A 15,384-nucleotide genomic window follows, 5' to 3' on the forward strand; every position below is an offset into this window, starting at 1 on the left:
TTTCTTTCAGATGATTGGCTTGAGTGACAATGAGAACCCATGGACAATATTTCTGGAGACGGTGGATCCCGAGCTGGCAGCCAGTGGGGCCACGCTTCCCAAGTTTGACAAAGATCGTAAGTCTGTCTCATGCTTTCACTTTTAATGTGTTCGCATTCAATTTGGATCGATCTTTTCATGACCAGAAGCATGAGGTCCTGAGCCTGAAGTTTGGCATAAGCTGAACTTAGAACTCGCTTGACCTCCATGATGAAAGACACTAATGTCACTCAGCATTGTTTTATGAACCTCTCGTCTGTCTTGTCCTATCAGGTGATGTCATGTTGTTCTTGAAGATGTATGACCCTAAAACACGAAGCTTAAATTATTGTGGACATATCTACACGCCTATATCCTGCAAAATAAGTAAGTCGCAGCCTCATTTGGAAAACTCCGCATGCTGCATCTAAAAGTGTGTTATGTATTTCTGCTCTCCAGGAGACCTGCTACCAGTCATGTGCGAGCGAGCAGGCTTCCAGCAGGAAACTAGCCTTATCCTCTATGAGGTGATGTATTTCTGTAGCACGCACTTGTCGGCACAGTTCATCCTCTTTCTCACATTGCTCCGTTTTGTACCAGCGGTCTCTGACATAATGTAACACAGCAAGCAGCACGTCTTCCAAAGCACTACATGTCCCACAATGCCTTGTTCTTTACAGGAAGTTAAGCCCAATCTAACGGAGCGAATTCAGGACTACGACGTCTCTCTGGACAAGGCCCTGGATGAACTCATGGATGGGGACATCATTGTCTTCCAGAAGTAAGCAGCGTTGTAAAATGTTTGTTGTGAACCAGATAAAAAAAAAGCCACACGGTCTTGATGCGTCCATTTTCCTTCACTTGCGCAGGGACGACCCAGAGAACGACAGCAGCGAGCTCCCGACGGCCAAGGAATATTTCCGGGACCTCTACTACCGAGTAGATGTCATCTTTTGTGACAAGACCATCCACAATGACCCGGGCTTTGCGGTCACGCTCTCCAACCGCATGAACTATTTCCAGGTAGAGCACTGCTGAGAAAGTGGGAGGGGAGGGAGACAACAGCTGGTTATTTTGAGTGACTTCAAATCAATTGTTGTGGTGTGTTGCGAGGCAGAATTCAGACAGTGGGCCTGTCATTGCTGTTGTGGAAGTGGAATATAAACAAACAGTTTGTTTAACAAAGTGATGATGGTGTGCTACCTGCTGGCAGTAATTCGCATGTGATGTTTTTATGTGTCAGGTGGCAAAGACGGTAGCCCAGAGGTTGAACACTGATCCCATGCTGCTGCAGTTCTTTAAGTCACAGGGGTAGGAGGCTCGTCTCTCGCACGCACACACGTGCACGCATGCGCATAATAATAATAATAAGCGGCCTTGCATGTGCTGTCATTGACACGGTTGACTTTGATGACATGCCATCGAAATGTTGCATAACCTGTCCCCCCCCACCTTATTTTGTTGTCTCCCCTCTTCCTCCCACCTCTTTCTGCACTTTCCTCCATCGCCGCCGCCCTCTGCCTCGCCCTTTTCTCCATCCTCCCCCCCTGCCTGGTGGTGTGGTGGCCAGGTACAGGGACGGTCCAGGGAATCCGCTCAAACACAACTATGAGGGAACACTGCGGGACCTGCTGCAATTCTTTAAGCCTCGGCAGCCCAAGAAACTCTACTATCAGCAGGTGACAATTTAGTGCGTTTGGGGGTCTTGCTCAATTTTAATGCTTGCAGACCAGATTAGTATCAACATCCTCTTTGGCATCGTACAAATTGGATGCAGCTTTGTTATAAAGATATGTCCATAAAATAAGCTACCTATGAACACTTTTTTTTGCTAGCCATAGAGGGGGTTGAAGATCAGTTACCCGCCGTGCCTGCACAAAACATCAAAGTACTTCACGAAAGTCCTCAAATCGAAAACGAGGCGATGAGATTCCACTGTACATCATATCTAAAAATAGACGTGCAAATTCCATTTTTAACCGGCGTGTGCACTTTTTTCTGGGAGTCCTTCAAATAGACCTGATGGGATGTGATTGCACAAAAATGGGATCACGAGTAATGGCAGAATCCATTGTTACATACAGTAATTACTTATAAGGGCCACAAGATGGTGACAAAGCCTCACATGAGCTTTTGGCCCAGAAAAGTGCACGCACACACACACACACACACACACACACACACACACACACCACTTGTCTTATACAATATTCATGAAATGAATGTCCCCCTCCCACACATGCAGTTGAAAATGAAGATCACCGACTTCGAAAACAGGAGGAGCTTTAAATCCATATGGCTCAACAGCCAATTCAGAGAGGAGGTAAGCACGCGGGCACGCACGCACGTGCACACATGAACACGCCAGCCGATGCGTGATGTGAAGCGTACAGCCTTGCTCTCCGCAGGAGATCACCCTCTACCCTGACAAACACGGCTGTGTGCGCGACCTGTTGGATGAATGTAAAAAGGCAGTGGAGCTGTCGGAAAAAGGCTCTGAGAAGCTCAGGTATGTCCACTTACCCCGTCACGAGCGTACGAGCGCGTGTGTGTGTGTGTGTTTGGGCCCTTTTCCTGTGCTCGGACCCCGTTTGCTGTGATGCGCATTAATCCGCCCTCCCTTCGTCCGCCCTGCAGGCTGTTAGAGATAGTAAGCTATAAAATCATCATGGTTCACCAGGACGACGAGCTTCTAGAATGTTTATCTCCGGCTGCCAGTCGCACCTTCAGAATAGAGGTGTGTATGTGCACTTTTTGCGTTGAGTCAGTTTGTTTTTGTGCACCACAAATGCCCACGTCTAACGGACTCCATGGATTACTTTTGGCCATCCAGGAGATTCCTGTGGACCAGGTAGATCTGGACAAGGACAGCGAACTGCTCATCCCCGTGGCTCATTTCCACAAGGAAGTCTTCGGCACGTTTGGGATCCCCTTCTTGCTCAAAATCAGACAGGTTGGTTGCGGTATGTGTGTGCGCGTGTGCCATCGTCCATTTTCGTTTCATGCATCTGCCCTTGCGACAGGGCGAGTCTTTTCGGGAGGTGATGAGGAGGATCCAGACCATGTTGGACATCCAAGAGAAAGAATTTGAGAAGGTACGACATCTCCCTTTGAGCTACTCAAATGGCATGCAAAATATTTTCTGCTAGTTTTACGTGACATGTTCTTTCCATTCGCCATGCTGCAGTTCAAGTTTGCTATTGTGATGATGGGCCGACATCAGTACATCACTGAAGACGAGTACGAGGTCAACCTGAAGGACTTTGAACCACAGCCAGGTATTGACTCATGATGGGGCGTTTCCCACACAGCAACACATTTTAATGCTTTTTATGTTTAAAGGGATTGCAACATGAAAAATCTACTTTTTGGACCTTTTAGCCATGTTAAAATGCTAATTCCTCATGAAAGAGGAATAAAATTATTTTGTCCTCTTTGCGTGTTCGAAAACTTGAAGACAGATTTAACTCTTTGACTGCCAGACGTTTTCAGAAAAGGGATGCCGTGGGTGCCAGCCGATTTTAAGCATTTTGACTGATCTTTCAAGGTCCATAGAAAATTATGTGTTTGGACTATGGAAACACACATACTACCAAAAAAAGATTGGACTCTCATCTTTCATCAGAAAAAAAAAAGTTTGTTTCTACCTTATTCCGTTTTTCAGTAATCCACAATAGAAAATGGTTAGTTTCACCTCTGTTTTGAAACAAACGTCTTTTAACGTCTTTGGCACTCCTCCATAGGATTTTACTAAACGTTATTTAACGTTTTTGGCAGTCAAAGAGTTAATGTAAGAAAAAACACCTTTGCAAAAATGATTTAATAAAAAAAAAGGTCAGAGATCTCCGGACATTCATTACAGACTCCAATTGCTTCACTTAAACAGGTGGAATTTCAGAGCGTCGAATGTAGCTCTTCCGCGTGTACAATGGCTTCTTATAGTTAAAAGACCTCCTCTCTTTCATTTGTAGACAAAACATATCTCTGGGTACTTTTCCATGAGCGATGGCGAAAACAGAGTCAGGAGTGCGTGTTCGAAAACAGATTCTGTTCTCAAGGACTAAATGTGTTTTCGCACAAAACGCTGAGAAGGAACTTTTTTAGACTAAATAGTATGTCCCAGTTTAAGGTCAGATTATATCGAAATCAACACCATCTGCTCTGCACAGGACACAAAACATCTCGACAAGGTTAATATAAAGAATTAAAATGTTAATAATGTGTAACAATGGTTATCATATGAAATGAAGAATTAAAAATGTTATATCTATCACTCACCAAAAACATGACCGAAGTGGTGTTTTTTTTTTTTTCTTCCACGATTTCTTGCGGCAATGACCCGTTTTGTTTCAAATGTTTATTCAAGAATTGATGGCTTGCGTGACGCAAACGCAGAGATCGAGCAGCCCGTGAAATTTAAGAGTCCATTTTAAAAATTGGCTTAAAACCTATCTGTTTCGTGGGCGTTGCGCGAAGCAGCCGCCTCGGACGCCGCCACAGGGGGGGGGGGGGGTAGGGGGGGTTTTACTGAACCGAGCGTTTGACATCCGGAGCCAGCGAAATAACTCATATTTCATAAGAAATGACATAGCGATTGTGTCAAAGGTAAGATTTCATCATTATATGCCTATAGTTAACAGTGGAAGGGCTTAAAATACCATTGTGTAGTCCCTTTAAATCATGACAAACTGCTAGCGCCCCGTTGACAAAGGTGTGTCTCGCTTCTCTCGTGTGTGCAGGAAACATGTCGCACCCGCGCCCCTGGCTGGGCTTGGATCATTTCAACAAAGCTCCAAAGAGAGGTCGCTACACCTACCTGGAGAAAGCAATCAAAATCCACAACTAAAGCAGCCCGTCCTTCCTCCTCCTTCTCCTTCCTCTTCCTCCCTGCCTACTTTACACCATAACTGACTGTAACCAAGCTCACGTGTGTGTGTGCGCGCGCGCGTGTGGAAGTGTGCGCTTGAGTGTGCGCGTGTGTATGTGGGCGCTCGTACGCGCGCTCATCACTTTCAGCCTGGACACAAGCAAGCTCCGCACTGGCTCTTGTCTTCAGCCCATCTTGCTGCAGCTGATGGATTCTCCTTCAACTCCAACATAAACTGCAACTACAACTTCCTGTTTTGTTTTTTTTTTCCTTATTTTGTCTAGGTTTTGTTTTTTTTGCCTCTCCCTTCTTTAAGTACATGTTGACACCCCCCCCTCCCCCCCCCCCCCTCTGGCTTCTCTTAACTGTTGACTGCCTGTGTTGTTGCCTGGAAGTGGCGAAAAGGAAATTGGATTTTAATACGGGGAGAATTGTGACAGGATACAATATTATACTATAATGTATATATCTATATAAATATACATAAAGTTCTAGACTTCATTTTGCCCTCCTCTGCTTCACTTTTTTTTTTCCTCAGTATTTTTATTTTTTTGGGTGGGTTGGTTTTAAATGAGGACTTGCTGCTGTGAGGAGTGTTGAGTAAAAAGTACGTTTGTGAGAACTAACTGGCAGGGAGGATGAATTTCTCCACAACAAAACAGTTGTGGCACCTGTTGGCATCCATCTTTTCATGCAGCTCAAGTGTGCTTCTTACATTTTCTGCTCTCGCCCTTTTAGTGCAACAGATTTAAGTATTTCCACGTTTTACGCACAGTTGTCTGTTTTGTTGGGAGACTTCTTTTTTTTTTTTTGTCTTTCTGCAGAACTTGTATTAATGATGTAGTAATAAGAATCCACTGCAAATGTTTAAAGAAAAAAAAATAAAATGGCGTTAAAAATGAGGAAGATAGTTGTCTGTATTTCATCTTGCACGTTGGCACTTAGCGGCAGAGAGCTCAGGACTGGAAAATGGTTGTCAGTATGGATTTTTTTTGGGGTGAAACGCAGTCCCTGGGTTTGGCTTGTTTGTTGGATGCTTCCTCAGTCATTCCTCCCGTGGAGCACCAAAGCAACTCTGGTTTCTCGCTATCCATCCAACCTTCTCTCCCATCTGCTCGGAGTATAAGTGTGTCCCTCTGGTGGTTGGGAGCAGGAAGTGCACTGTGCTTGTGTGGTGGGGAGCTGCCGACTTGAAGAGTTGGCACTTTGAGGATTGTGTAAAGGACAAAAACCAGCATTGTAAGAAACACTTAAATCCCCAATGATTTTTTTTTTTTAAGCACGGATGAAATGCTTATCAGTGCTTAGTGTGGCTCTGTAAAGACAACATTTAAGAATTGTATATTTAAAAATATGAACATGTAAAATTTAAAGAGAAACACTTGCCTTTGTTGTGGGGTACAGAAGGAGACAGTTGTTCATATTTCTTGTGTGTAGGTTTTTCTTTTTCTTTTTTCTTTGCGTTCCTGATGTACGATTTGACAATTATTTTATGTTACATTTGCATTTGTTTTCCAAACTAACGCCATCGGTTTTGTCTTGTCTCAAAAGTGCAGTACAAAAATGACCTACAGAATCGCGTCTTTCCCCCCCTCCCCCCAATTGAAAATCCTCAGTGTAGCAGCAGTGTACGACAACTATTCCTGTATATTGCCTTTTTGCTGGAAAATGTATGTTGAATAAAATTTTCTACAAAAGACTTCTGGGGTCCAGTTGTATTTTACAATTTTAAAAATGTGCAGAATTTCACAAGTTACTTCATGTTAAAGATTAGATAGCTCTTAATATGAAAAGAAAATGCACTGAACTGTCTTACAAATGCAATTATGCCATCTAGTGGCAGAAAAATTATCAACACAAATCAATATCCCCTCGCTTTTTACAGTACAGAACATCTGTTTAATTTAAAACTCAATTTTATAAAAAAGGAAATTACTGTATCAATAACTAAAATATGCAGCCATATTTGTCTCCACTTTTTATGTTAAGAGCATGAAAACTTTTCATTCATCACTTTTGTTGTACATTTAGAACAGATATAAAATTTGCAATTAATGGTGAGTTAACTATTGAAGTCATGCGATTAATTACGATTAAAAAAATTAAGCGCCTGACACCCCTAATAATAATAATAATATAGTTGGGCATTTCATGTGCCCACCTAAAAATATAGGTTTGCGGATTGGTTCCATTTTAATTTATTGAACGGGGAAAAATATTTATCATACGTGATTATGTTGAAGCCAAGAGTCTACCCCCAAGTGCAAGTCTTAAGGGACAAAAAAAAGAAGAAGAAAGAAGTTACTTAATTCATTATAGACATGTTTAATCAGCCAAGAAATTCGCTATCAGTTTTTCTTCCTAACTACTATTGGAATCAACATTGACCTAAAGAAAAATCCACATTGGTTGAGCCAAAATCAATATGAAAAACAAGATAAAATAAAACGTGACACACATGCATATCATTTATATAGGCTTTTTTTATTTGACAAATACGGTCATGAAATAATTAGTACATGAGAGACATCTTACTGTGGGGTTCATGCAAGAGATGTATTTATGTATTTTCCTATTTATTAAGAGTATGTTTCATAGCTTTAATTTTTCAAAAAGGTCGAAGAAAATAAGCATAGACATTTTTCATATATGCAATATGATTCGTGCGAAAACATTAAAGATAACAATTGTTATTGCTTTCATTTTCATCAGAAGGAAAGTTATTTTACATGTAGCTGGTGGGTTCAAACTCGTTGCTGTACATGACATCTTTATCGGCATGAATTCCTTCATAAACGGAGATGTACACTCATTGAATAGTTGACTCTATTGCATTGTGGCGCGCTGGCACAAACACGACCGCTTTTCAATATCACGATTGATCCCTTAAAACACTCAATAGGTTTAAACGTATGTACAAGCCTTCATTTGAACTATGTATACAATAATCAACGGTTATTGGTTGTTGTTTATGTAAACAGGAGAAAGAAGTGCATGAGAGGAGATGAACGGGATTGGCCCATATCGTTTTAACATGGAAGCCATGCCAGCTCAAGCAGGCCCACCTATAGAAATAAGTGACTTTGTTGTTGTCAATTTGGTGTGCGGGGGAAGGGGTGGGGTTGGGGGTTGGGCGGGGGTGGGGTGGGGGTTCTTATTTTCCACCTCTGTGTGCGCGCGTGTGTGCGGGGCGGGCCTCAGTCACAGCATTTCCTCTTCTCCACGTGCAGAAGTCTATTACAACGAGGGCACGTGTGGTGCGCATCCTTGAATTTTTTGAGGAGCAGGGGAAGAAAGCACAAGCAGCACACCGCCAACCTGTAACACGCACACGCACATGCATTGGTTGGAGCCCGTGGGGGAAAACAACCACATCGGAGAGAGCAGACGCGAGGGGATGACGTGCACTCGCAGGCGCTCTCACAGCGGCGCGCCTCCACAGCGTCACCGGTTGGATTTGATTTTCTTTAGCGACCGTAGTTGATCAATACTTTTTAATTAACTCATTCACTGCCATTGACGGCTATAGACGTCAAAAATTCATTTGAACTATTTCTATTAGTTTCACATTTTCCCACTTTTGTTAACAAGAGTATGGAAACCTAAAATGAAAAAAAAAATTGTACATTTAGAACAGATATAAAATTTGTAATGAATCGTGAGTTAACTATTGAAGTCACGCGATTAATTACAATTAAAACATTTAATTGTCTGACACCCCTAATTTTTAATAATCTTTTCTTCTTTTTTTTTTAAATTAGGGGCATCAGACAATTATTTTTTTTTATTGTAATTAACTCATTTACTGCCATTGAAGGCTATAGAAGTCAAAAATCATTTGAACTATTTCTGTTAGTTTAACATATTTTTTCCACTTTTGTTAACAAGAGTATGAAAACCTAGAAAATAAATTTATTGTATATTTACAACAGATATCAAATTTGTGATTAATTGTGAGTTAACTATTGAGGTCATGCAGTTAATTACCATCAAAAATGTAAATCGCCTGACACGATTTGAAAAAGAAAAGATTATTAAAAATTAGGGGCGTCAGGCAATTACATTTTTTTTTAATCGTAATCAATCGCATGACTTCCCTAGTTAGCTCACGATTAATCACAAATTTTATATCTGTTCTAAATGTACAATACAGTATTTTTTTTTAGGTTTTCATACTCTCGTTAACAAAAGTGGAAAAAATTGTGAAACTAATAGAAATAGTTCAAATGAATTTTTGACGTCTATAGCCGTCACTAGCAGTGAATGAGTTAAGATGCATTGTAGCATACACGAGGGCATTATGCAAGTGTATACATATTTGAATAGTACTATTGAATGGCCAACTGATTCGTGGATAGAGAGTGATTCTGAACAAGAGTGTTTTGCGTCTGTTGGGATGCGAAGTAGCCCGTGCAAAAATAACCATGTTTCATCGATGTGTGTGTGTGTGTGCAGCTGTCGCTCACCCGAGGCAGAGGAACAACAGAGTCATGAGCCAGGCATACGTCCCCGGCTTGTAACTGACGTTGGTCATAACTTGCTGCTGGCAGGAGGGGCACGTGGTCATGCCAGAAGTATAACCCAGCGCCTGGTCGTAGCTAGTGAACTTCTTCTTGCCATCGTCGAAGCCTGCGCTTATGCCAGGGCTTCCACTCGTGTGCACTGATGGAGAGGACCGACCAGTTAAATAATTAATACTGTAAATGATAGCATAGCAAACACACACATATATATATATATATATATATATATATATATATATGTTAAAGACGTCAAACGACTATATTTTTTAAATCAGATGAACTCATTCACTGACATAAATTCATTAAAAAAAAAGATTATTAAAAATTAGGGGCGACAGGCAATTCATTTTTTTAATTGTAATTAATCGTATGACTTCAATAGTTAACTCACGATTAATGGCAAATTTGATATCTGTTCTAAATGTACAATGAAAAAAATTCTAGGATTTCATACTGTTGTTAACAAAAGTGGAAAGAAATGTTAAACTAATAGAAAAAGTCCAAATTAATTTTCGACGTTTGTAGTCGTCAATGGCAGTGAATGAATAAAAAGAAAAGAAAAGATTATTAAAAATTTGGGGCGTCAGGTGATTAAAGTTTAAATCGTAATTAACTCACGATTAATCACAAATTTCATATCTGTTCTAAATGTACAATAAAAAAATTCTAGCTTTTCATACTCTTGTTAACAAAAGAGGGAAAAAAAATGTTAAAATAATAGAAATAGTTGTAACCAATTTTTTTTACGTTTTTAGCCATCAATGGCAGTGAGTGAGTTAATCACATCTTAGAATTGTTATTTATCACGATTAATCGCTTAATTAAAAAGGCTTTTTATCAAAAAAAATTTGCCTGCAAAATTTAACGATCACCTGTTATTTTAATTATCTTCTACATTTAATGTTAAGAGGACGTCTTAAAAAAATGTGATCCACTGCACACGCTCGTCCTATTTTTTAATCAGTTATTTACTTGCATAATTTAAAATGGGGGAAAAAAAAGACTTTAATAGTTTGACATGAACAAATATTCTGAATGTCATACGTAAACATTTATTAAATGCTTTACTTTAATGCATGTAGTTATGTTTATTGCTCAAACACAACCTGCGCTACTTTAACCTTACCATCCGCTGTTAACATTAATAGTGCGATTAATCTGCGTTAATACATGATTAATGCGATTTTTTTTGTTGTGATTAATTAATTACTTAATGCTTTAACTTTGACAGCACATATGTGTGGTTACCTGTTACAGTCTCTGTGCCAACAGGGTTGAAGGGAGTATGGACATTGTAGACTTTCACCGGTCCTGGAGGATCCACTAAAGCATAAAAGAAACGGAGCACTGATGAAAAATGCAAATGAGGACGATGACGACGGCAACGATGGCGTTGATGCTGAACATACCTGGGATGGTGTAAGGAGGAGGATTTTTAATGTTTGACATGATTCTACAAGAGAAGAGATGAGAATAATCAGTCTTTCATTTTCATACATGTTTTGGTGCTCATGCTGCGGCTGCTGCGGGCGCAGAGCGTGCATGTTTGCCGTCAGCAGCCTGGACTAGTGCAAAGGCCCGGGCGTGGCCCCCAATTGGCCTGCTTTTCCTTTTGGGTGTGGCTAGCTATCGGCACGCTGATCAATTGGCTTTAATTGCAGTTTTGTCTTTTGTTTCTTTTACACACAAAAAACAACCGGCGCCGCAGCAGGAAACTGATAAAGGCCATCATTGGGCATTTTGCAGACGGTCAATTGAATTGTTTTCATAAAGCACTCAACCCTGAACCACAAAAGTGGTCCTGGCCATGTTATTAATTATCAGACAGGCCCTTAAATTCTTGCAAAGGACTTTTAGACATTTATAACGCTCTTAATAAATATATTATACTCTTATTATATTATTATTATTATTAATATATTATTATTATACTCTTAACAAAAGTGGGAAAATGTTAAAATAATAGAAATAGTTTAAATGCATTTTTGACGTCTATAGCCGTCAGTGGCAGTGAATGAGATAAAAATAATGGCCTGAGACATATTTTGACTAGCGATGAGAAAATGAAGCTTCATGAAGCACTTGTGATATATTTTTTTTACTCTTACATGGTGCTCTGTGCAAAGGCAATTGATTCAATTTCCACTGCTTCATTTATTCAAGAAAACCATCTAAAAATATATTACAAGTGCTTCATGAAGCTTCATTTGTCCATCACTAATTTTGATAATTTTCTTTGCCTAAAAAATGAACTAAAATCAGCTACATCCTTTTCAAAGGCCATTCAATCCTACTCCTGAAATGAAATTATTAATTAATATAATGTAATCAGTATTTGGTTCCGTTTTGCATGTTTTCTGGGAATGTTTTAATTTAGTGAGGTGACGATTTTGATGTCTCACGCCCTTTCTGGATTACAAACAGTTTTTGCTTTAAATAATGAAAACAATGAACTGCTTTGTCTGTTCTTTGTAAAAAAAAAAAAAACTTCTGCGTGTGTTTGCCGATGAACACGTGCTAACATCCGGGCTAACTGGTTGCTCCTTCACTCTTTGCCTCTCATGGCACAAAGCGAGCGGCGTGACGTGCATTATTGTGCTGAGATTCCATTACGTGCAAGAGATGAAAGGACGGGCTCTGACAGTTGCATGCAGCAGCGACGCGGATGCCGCCGTCGCCAGATGATTTACGGAGCTGCGGATAATGACTAGGGCTTGGCTCCCACAGATATTCATATGCCACATTGCTTTAAATCAAAACAATTCGCAGCATGAGCAACAGGCAAAGTACACTGTAAAAACAGTTGGGTCAAAAATAACCCAACTATGTGTCAAAAATGGAACCATCCTCTATTTGGGTCGATTTGACCCAACTTTGAGTCAAGAAATGGGTCTTATAGTGTAAAACAATTCATCAAGATTGGTCAGATCCTTTACTTGGGTCAAAAAATTGGGGCATTTTGTATATCACAACCCAGAAAGTTGGGTCAAATTGACCCATAAAGTGGATTGGTCGAATTATTATTATTTTTATCCATAATTGGGTTACTTTTGACCCAACTGTTTTAAGAGTGCATTGGGGCCCCTATGTTGGGCCCCTCAATGCTAGCTGGGCTGCCAGTTGCCAACCCTTGGAAGCATAATCTTTGAACCCTTTATGATGAATGCAATACGTACAATATACGCATACACATTCATAAGTAGCCGAGCTAATGTGGATGACTTGTATACGTATATATAAAAGAAAAAAAGTTCGAGATCAGGTCAGTCTGCATTCTGTGGTCACGACAACAAGAGTCACAACTCCCCACCTGCGTCACCTTGCAAGTCATAGACATCACATCTGAGCCAAAGGTGTGGTCCGAATGCATGTGGCATCTGTGCTGGTTGAACCAGACTGAAGGAGGAATGTTCATCCTCTTTAATTAGCTCACAAAGGAGCAGGCAGCCACGGGTAATCAGCTAATTAACAGTGTGTGTCGTTTGACATCTAACAGCTGACTTTACAGCAAAAAAACGGGGCTTAAAATGAGGATTGTATTATGTCATTGAAGCAAGACTGCATATGCTAATATTTTATTTTTTTCCCTAGATATTACTCATACATATACAATTTGAAGATAATAGTAATCATTAACTCATTCACTGCCATTGACGGCTATAGACGTAAAAAATTCATTAAAAAAAAAAATTCAACTATTTCTATTAGTTTAGCATTTTTTTCCACTTTTGCTAACAAGAGTATGAAAACCTAGACTTTTTTTGGGTGTAAATTTAGAACAGATATAAAATTTGTGATTAATCGTGAGTTAACAAGTAAAGTCATGTGATTAATTACAATAAAAAAATGTAATCGCCTGACGGGCCTAATTAAAAAATAAAAATAAAAATAAGGGACCTTTAATCGTAATTAATCACATGATAATTTTATATCTGTTATAAATGCACAATAAAAAATCTAGGTGTTCATAAAAAAATGAAATGAAATGAAAAAAAGTTAAACTAATAGCAATAGTTCGCATGAATTTTTGACGTGTATAGTCGTCAATGGCAGTGAATGTGTTAAAATAATACAATCTTAAAACAAAGTTATAGTTTACCTATATATACCTACTATATATACCTAAAGTATCCATTTGAATAGTTTTAAGGGGAAACATGGCTCAAGCCATGTTAAATGATCTTATACAAATATTGCCTGGTAAGAAGAATTATCTTGGCAGACAAAGAAGAAAAGTGTTTTGTGTTTAAGGGAGAAATTCAATTTGGGCGAGATTTTATTTTTTGCATTGTACCCTGCCAAAGGAAAAATGCAAAAAATAGAATAAATAAAAAAAAGTCTAAAAATGCCAAACCCTAACCCTAAATAAGGTCAGTCAAGCTGAAATATTGCGTCCACGCATTCTGCCACAAGAGAACATGTATGAGTCTTTTCAAGTGAAGTTTTGAGTGTGAATGTGTGAGCGCATGAATAATGTATCCATTGTAAAGGGTCTTTGAGTGTCCAGAAAAGCGCTTTAGAAATCTGATGCATTATCATCATTACGTTTTATAGTGCGTCCACAAACTTCACCGCAAGAAACCCCCGTGAAAATGAGTATCACTTTTGGGCCCCACCACTTCAATGTCACAAATTAAAAATGCTATTTTCTAGCAACCACATTAGAGACCGGACAATATCATTGTTTTTGAATCAATAGTTATCCCCTTAAAATTGCATTTTATTTGGCTGGGGAAAAAAAAAAGATGAAATAACACAATTTCAAGAAGGCTTCCGTACCTAAAAGAGAATGTCACTTCAAACATATCAATTGTTATGTTTTTACAAAACATTTATGCCAAATTTGCCGCTGCTGTTCCCATACTATAGAGTGTATTCAATCTGCTGTATTACAATAATGCCTCTATTCTTTGACAATGTGAACTCAACCACTGTGTTCCAGTGCTGCCTTGAAGTTGTGGCTGCGCCTTCAGAGGACAATGACATTGTTTGGATTGTCACTACCCATAGAAGGAATCATAAAAAAAAAAATAATAATAATTGTTCGTATTGCATGATCACATCTGCCGCAAATGTTCTGATTGGTATGTCTGATACAGAAAGAGAACTATAGACTTTAAGACCATAAAAAAGCATTTCATCATCGGTCTTTGCTTGATCTGTTTCTCATCAATACTGAAGTGAAATCTGAACGAAATGACAAAAGTCACATTTCAGCAGAAGAAATACATTCTGATGAGTAAAATCTGAGACAAAAAGAGAACAGTTTATAGGGACAATCCACCTTGGGAATCAACTGGACATACTGTGTACATTTTGTATCTAAAATGATGTAATATTGCTTGCAAAGTGAAATCTGAATAAAATTGGGTACGACGCAGTCAAGCAGAAGACGTATACGTTTCACATCGACCAAAGAAACAAACCACCTTGAACCTATCGCTGATTTTCGTCAATGGTTCCATCTTTTTCATTTTGGATATTTCGGCAATTAATCCTCAAGAACATTCTTATCAGTAGAACAGTATAAAACCTTGAAAGCCAATGATCAACCCCCTTTTTGACCTCTGCCACTCTAAATCCTCACCCCTACATGTCCATAATAAGAGAGGGATTGGTAAAAAAAATAAATAAATAAAAAGTCTCACCTGGTCCAGGTTTTGCTGTCAGTGAGCAAACTTGTGTGCGAGCTGCTGCCACAACTGCCGCTATCGACGGTCCAGACGCGACAACACTGCCAGGCGGAGCCGTGTCACCTGTATCTCTAAACCCTTGCCTCACACCCAACCCGCCCCCAGGCTCCGCCCTCTTCGCCGACATGCTGATGTGCACGAGCTGTTCGCTCGCTAGGCGTAACTCACGCATTTCTACGTTGTTCTTTGTCTCGGGAAGATTATTGAAGGGGTTGTGTGTATGTGTCACTCACCAAAAGGAAGTCAAACCTGTTCCGCTCCTGCTGGGGTGTGCTGTAAAACA

The 15,384-nt window shown here is 39.7% G+C and overlaps 2 protein-coding genes across 9 annotated transcripts in view; one reads left to right on the forward strand and one right to left on the reverse strand.

Moving 5' to 3' along the window:
- The window catches only part of usp7 (ubiquitin specific peptidase 7 (herpes virus-associated)), a 30,867-nt gene extending 24,283 nt beyond the window's left edge, over positions 1-6,584 (forward strand). For 6 of the 8 annotated variants that reach the window (XM_077556940.1, XM_077556941.1, XM_077556936.1 and 3 more), the window contains exons 18-31: positions 11-116; positions 313-405; positions 478-545; positions 699-799; positions 888-1,041; positions 1,262-1,329; positions 1,589-1,697; positions 2,264-2,341; positions 2,427-2,527; positions 2,656-2,755; positions 2,852-2,971; positions 3,042-3,113; positions 3,206-3,296; positions 4,758-6,584. In XM_077556940.1, coding sequence (XP_077413066.1) covers positions 11-116; positions 313-405; positions 478-545; positions 699-799; positions 888-1,041; positions 1,262-1,329; positions 1,589-1,697; positions 2,264-2,341; positions 2,427-2,527; positions 2,656-2,755; positions 2,852-2,971; positions 3,042-3,113; positions 3,206-3,296; positions 4,758-4,864 — 1,368 coding nt within the window. In that variant the 3' untranslated portion in view covers positions 4,865-6,584. The remainder of the gene's footprint in view (positions 1-10; positions 117-312; positions 406-477; positions 546-698; positions 800-887; positions 1,042-1,261; positions 1,330-1,588; positions 1,698-2,263; positions 2,342-2,426; positions 2,528-2,655; positions 2,756-2,851; positions 2,972-3,041; positions 3,114-3,205; positions 3,297-4,757) is intronic. The other 2 variants (XM_077556934.1, XM_077556935.1) reach the window with 1 other exon arrangement.
- A 766-nt stretch (positions 6,585-7,350) lies between these two features.
- On the reverse strand, positions 7,351-15,178 carry litafd (LITAF domain containing). Its single transcript, XM_077559522.1, has 5 exons — positions 15,057-15,178; positions 10,818-10,861; positions 10,657-10,731; positions 9,352-9,547; positions 7,351-8,203 (listed from the first exon to the last, which is right to left on the reverse strand). The coding sequence occupies exons 2-5, from the start codon at positions 10,855-10,857 to the stop codon at positions 8,083-8,085; spliced, it is 432 nt and encodes a 143-aa protein (XP_077415648.1). The 5' UTR covers positions 10,858-10,861; positions 15,057-15,178; the 3' UTR covers positions 7,351-8,082.
- Positions 15,179-15,384: the final 206 nt, after the last annotated feature.

The sequence above is a fragment of the Vanacampus margaritifer genome, chromosome 2 (genome assembly GCF_051991255.1).
Source record: "Vanacampus margaritifer isolate UIUO_Vmar chromosome 2, RoL_Vmar_1.0, whole genome shotgun sequence".
In the NCBI taxonomy this organism is placed as follows: Eukaryota; Metazoa; Chordata; class Actinopteri; order Syngnathiformes; family Syngnathidae; genus Vanacampus; species Vanacampus margaritifer.

What these genes read in the sequence shown, in the direction of transcription:
- litafd (XM_077559522.1), bottom strand. Translation starts at nt 10,857, where the DNA reads ATGTCAAACATTAAAAATCCTCCTCCTTACACCATCCCAG. An exon ending in TCCTCCTTACACCATCCCAG is followed by an intron (nt 10,732 to 10,817) that starts GTATGTTCAGCA and finishes TTTATGCTTTAG; the next exon opens with TGGATCCTCCAGGACCGGTG. An exon ending in CTGTTGTTCCTCTGCCTCGG is followed by an intron (nt 8,204 to 9,351) that starts GTGAGCGACAGC and finishes TGCGTGTTACAG; the next exon opens with GTTGGCGGTGTGCTGCTTGT.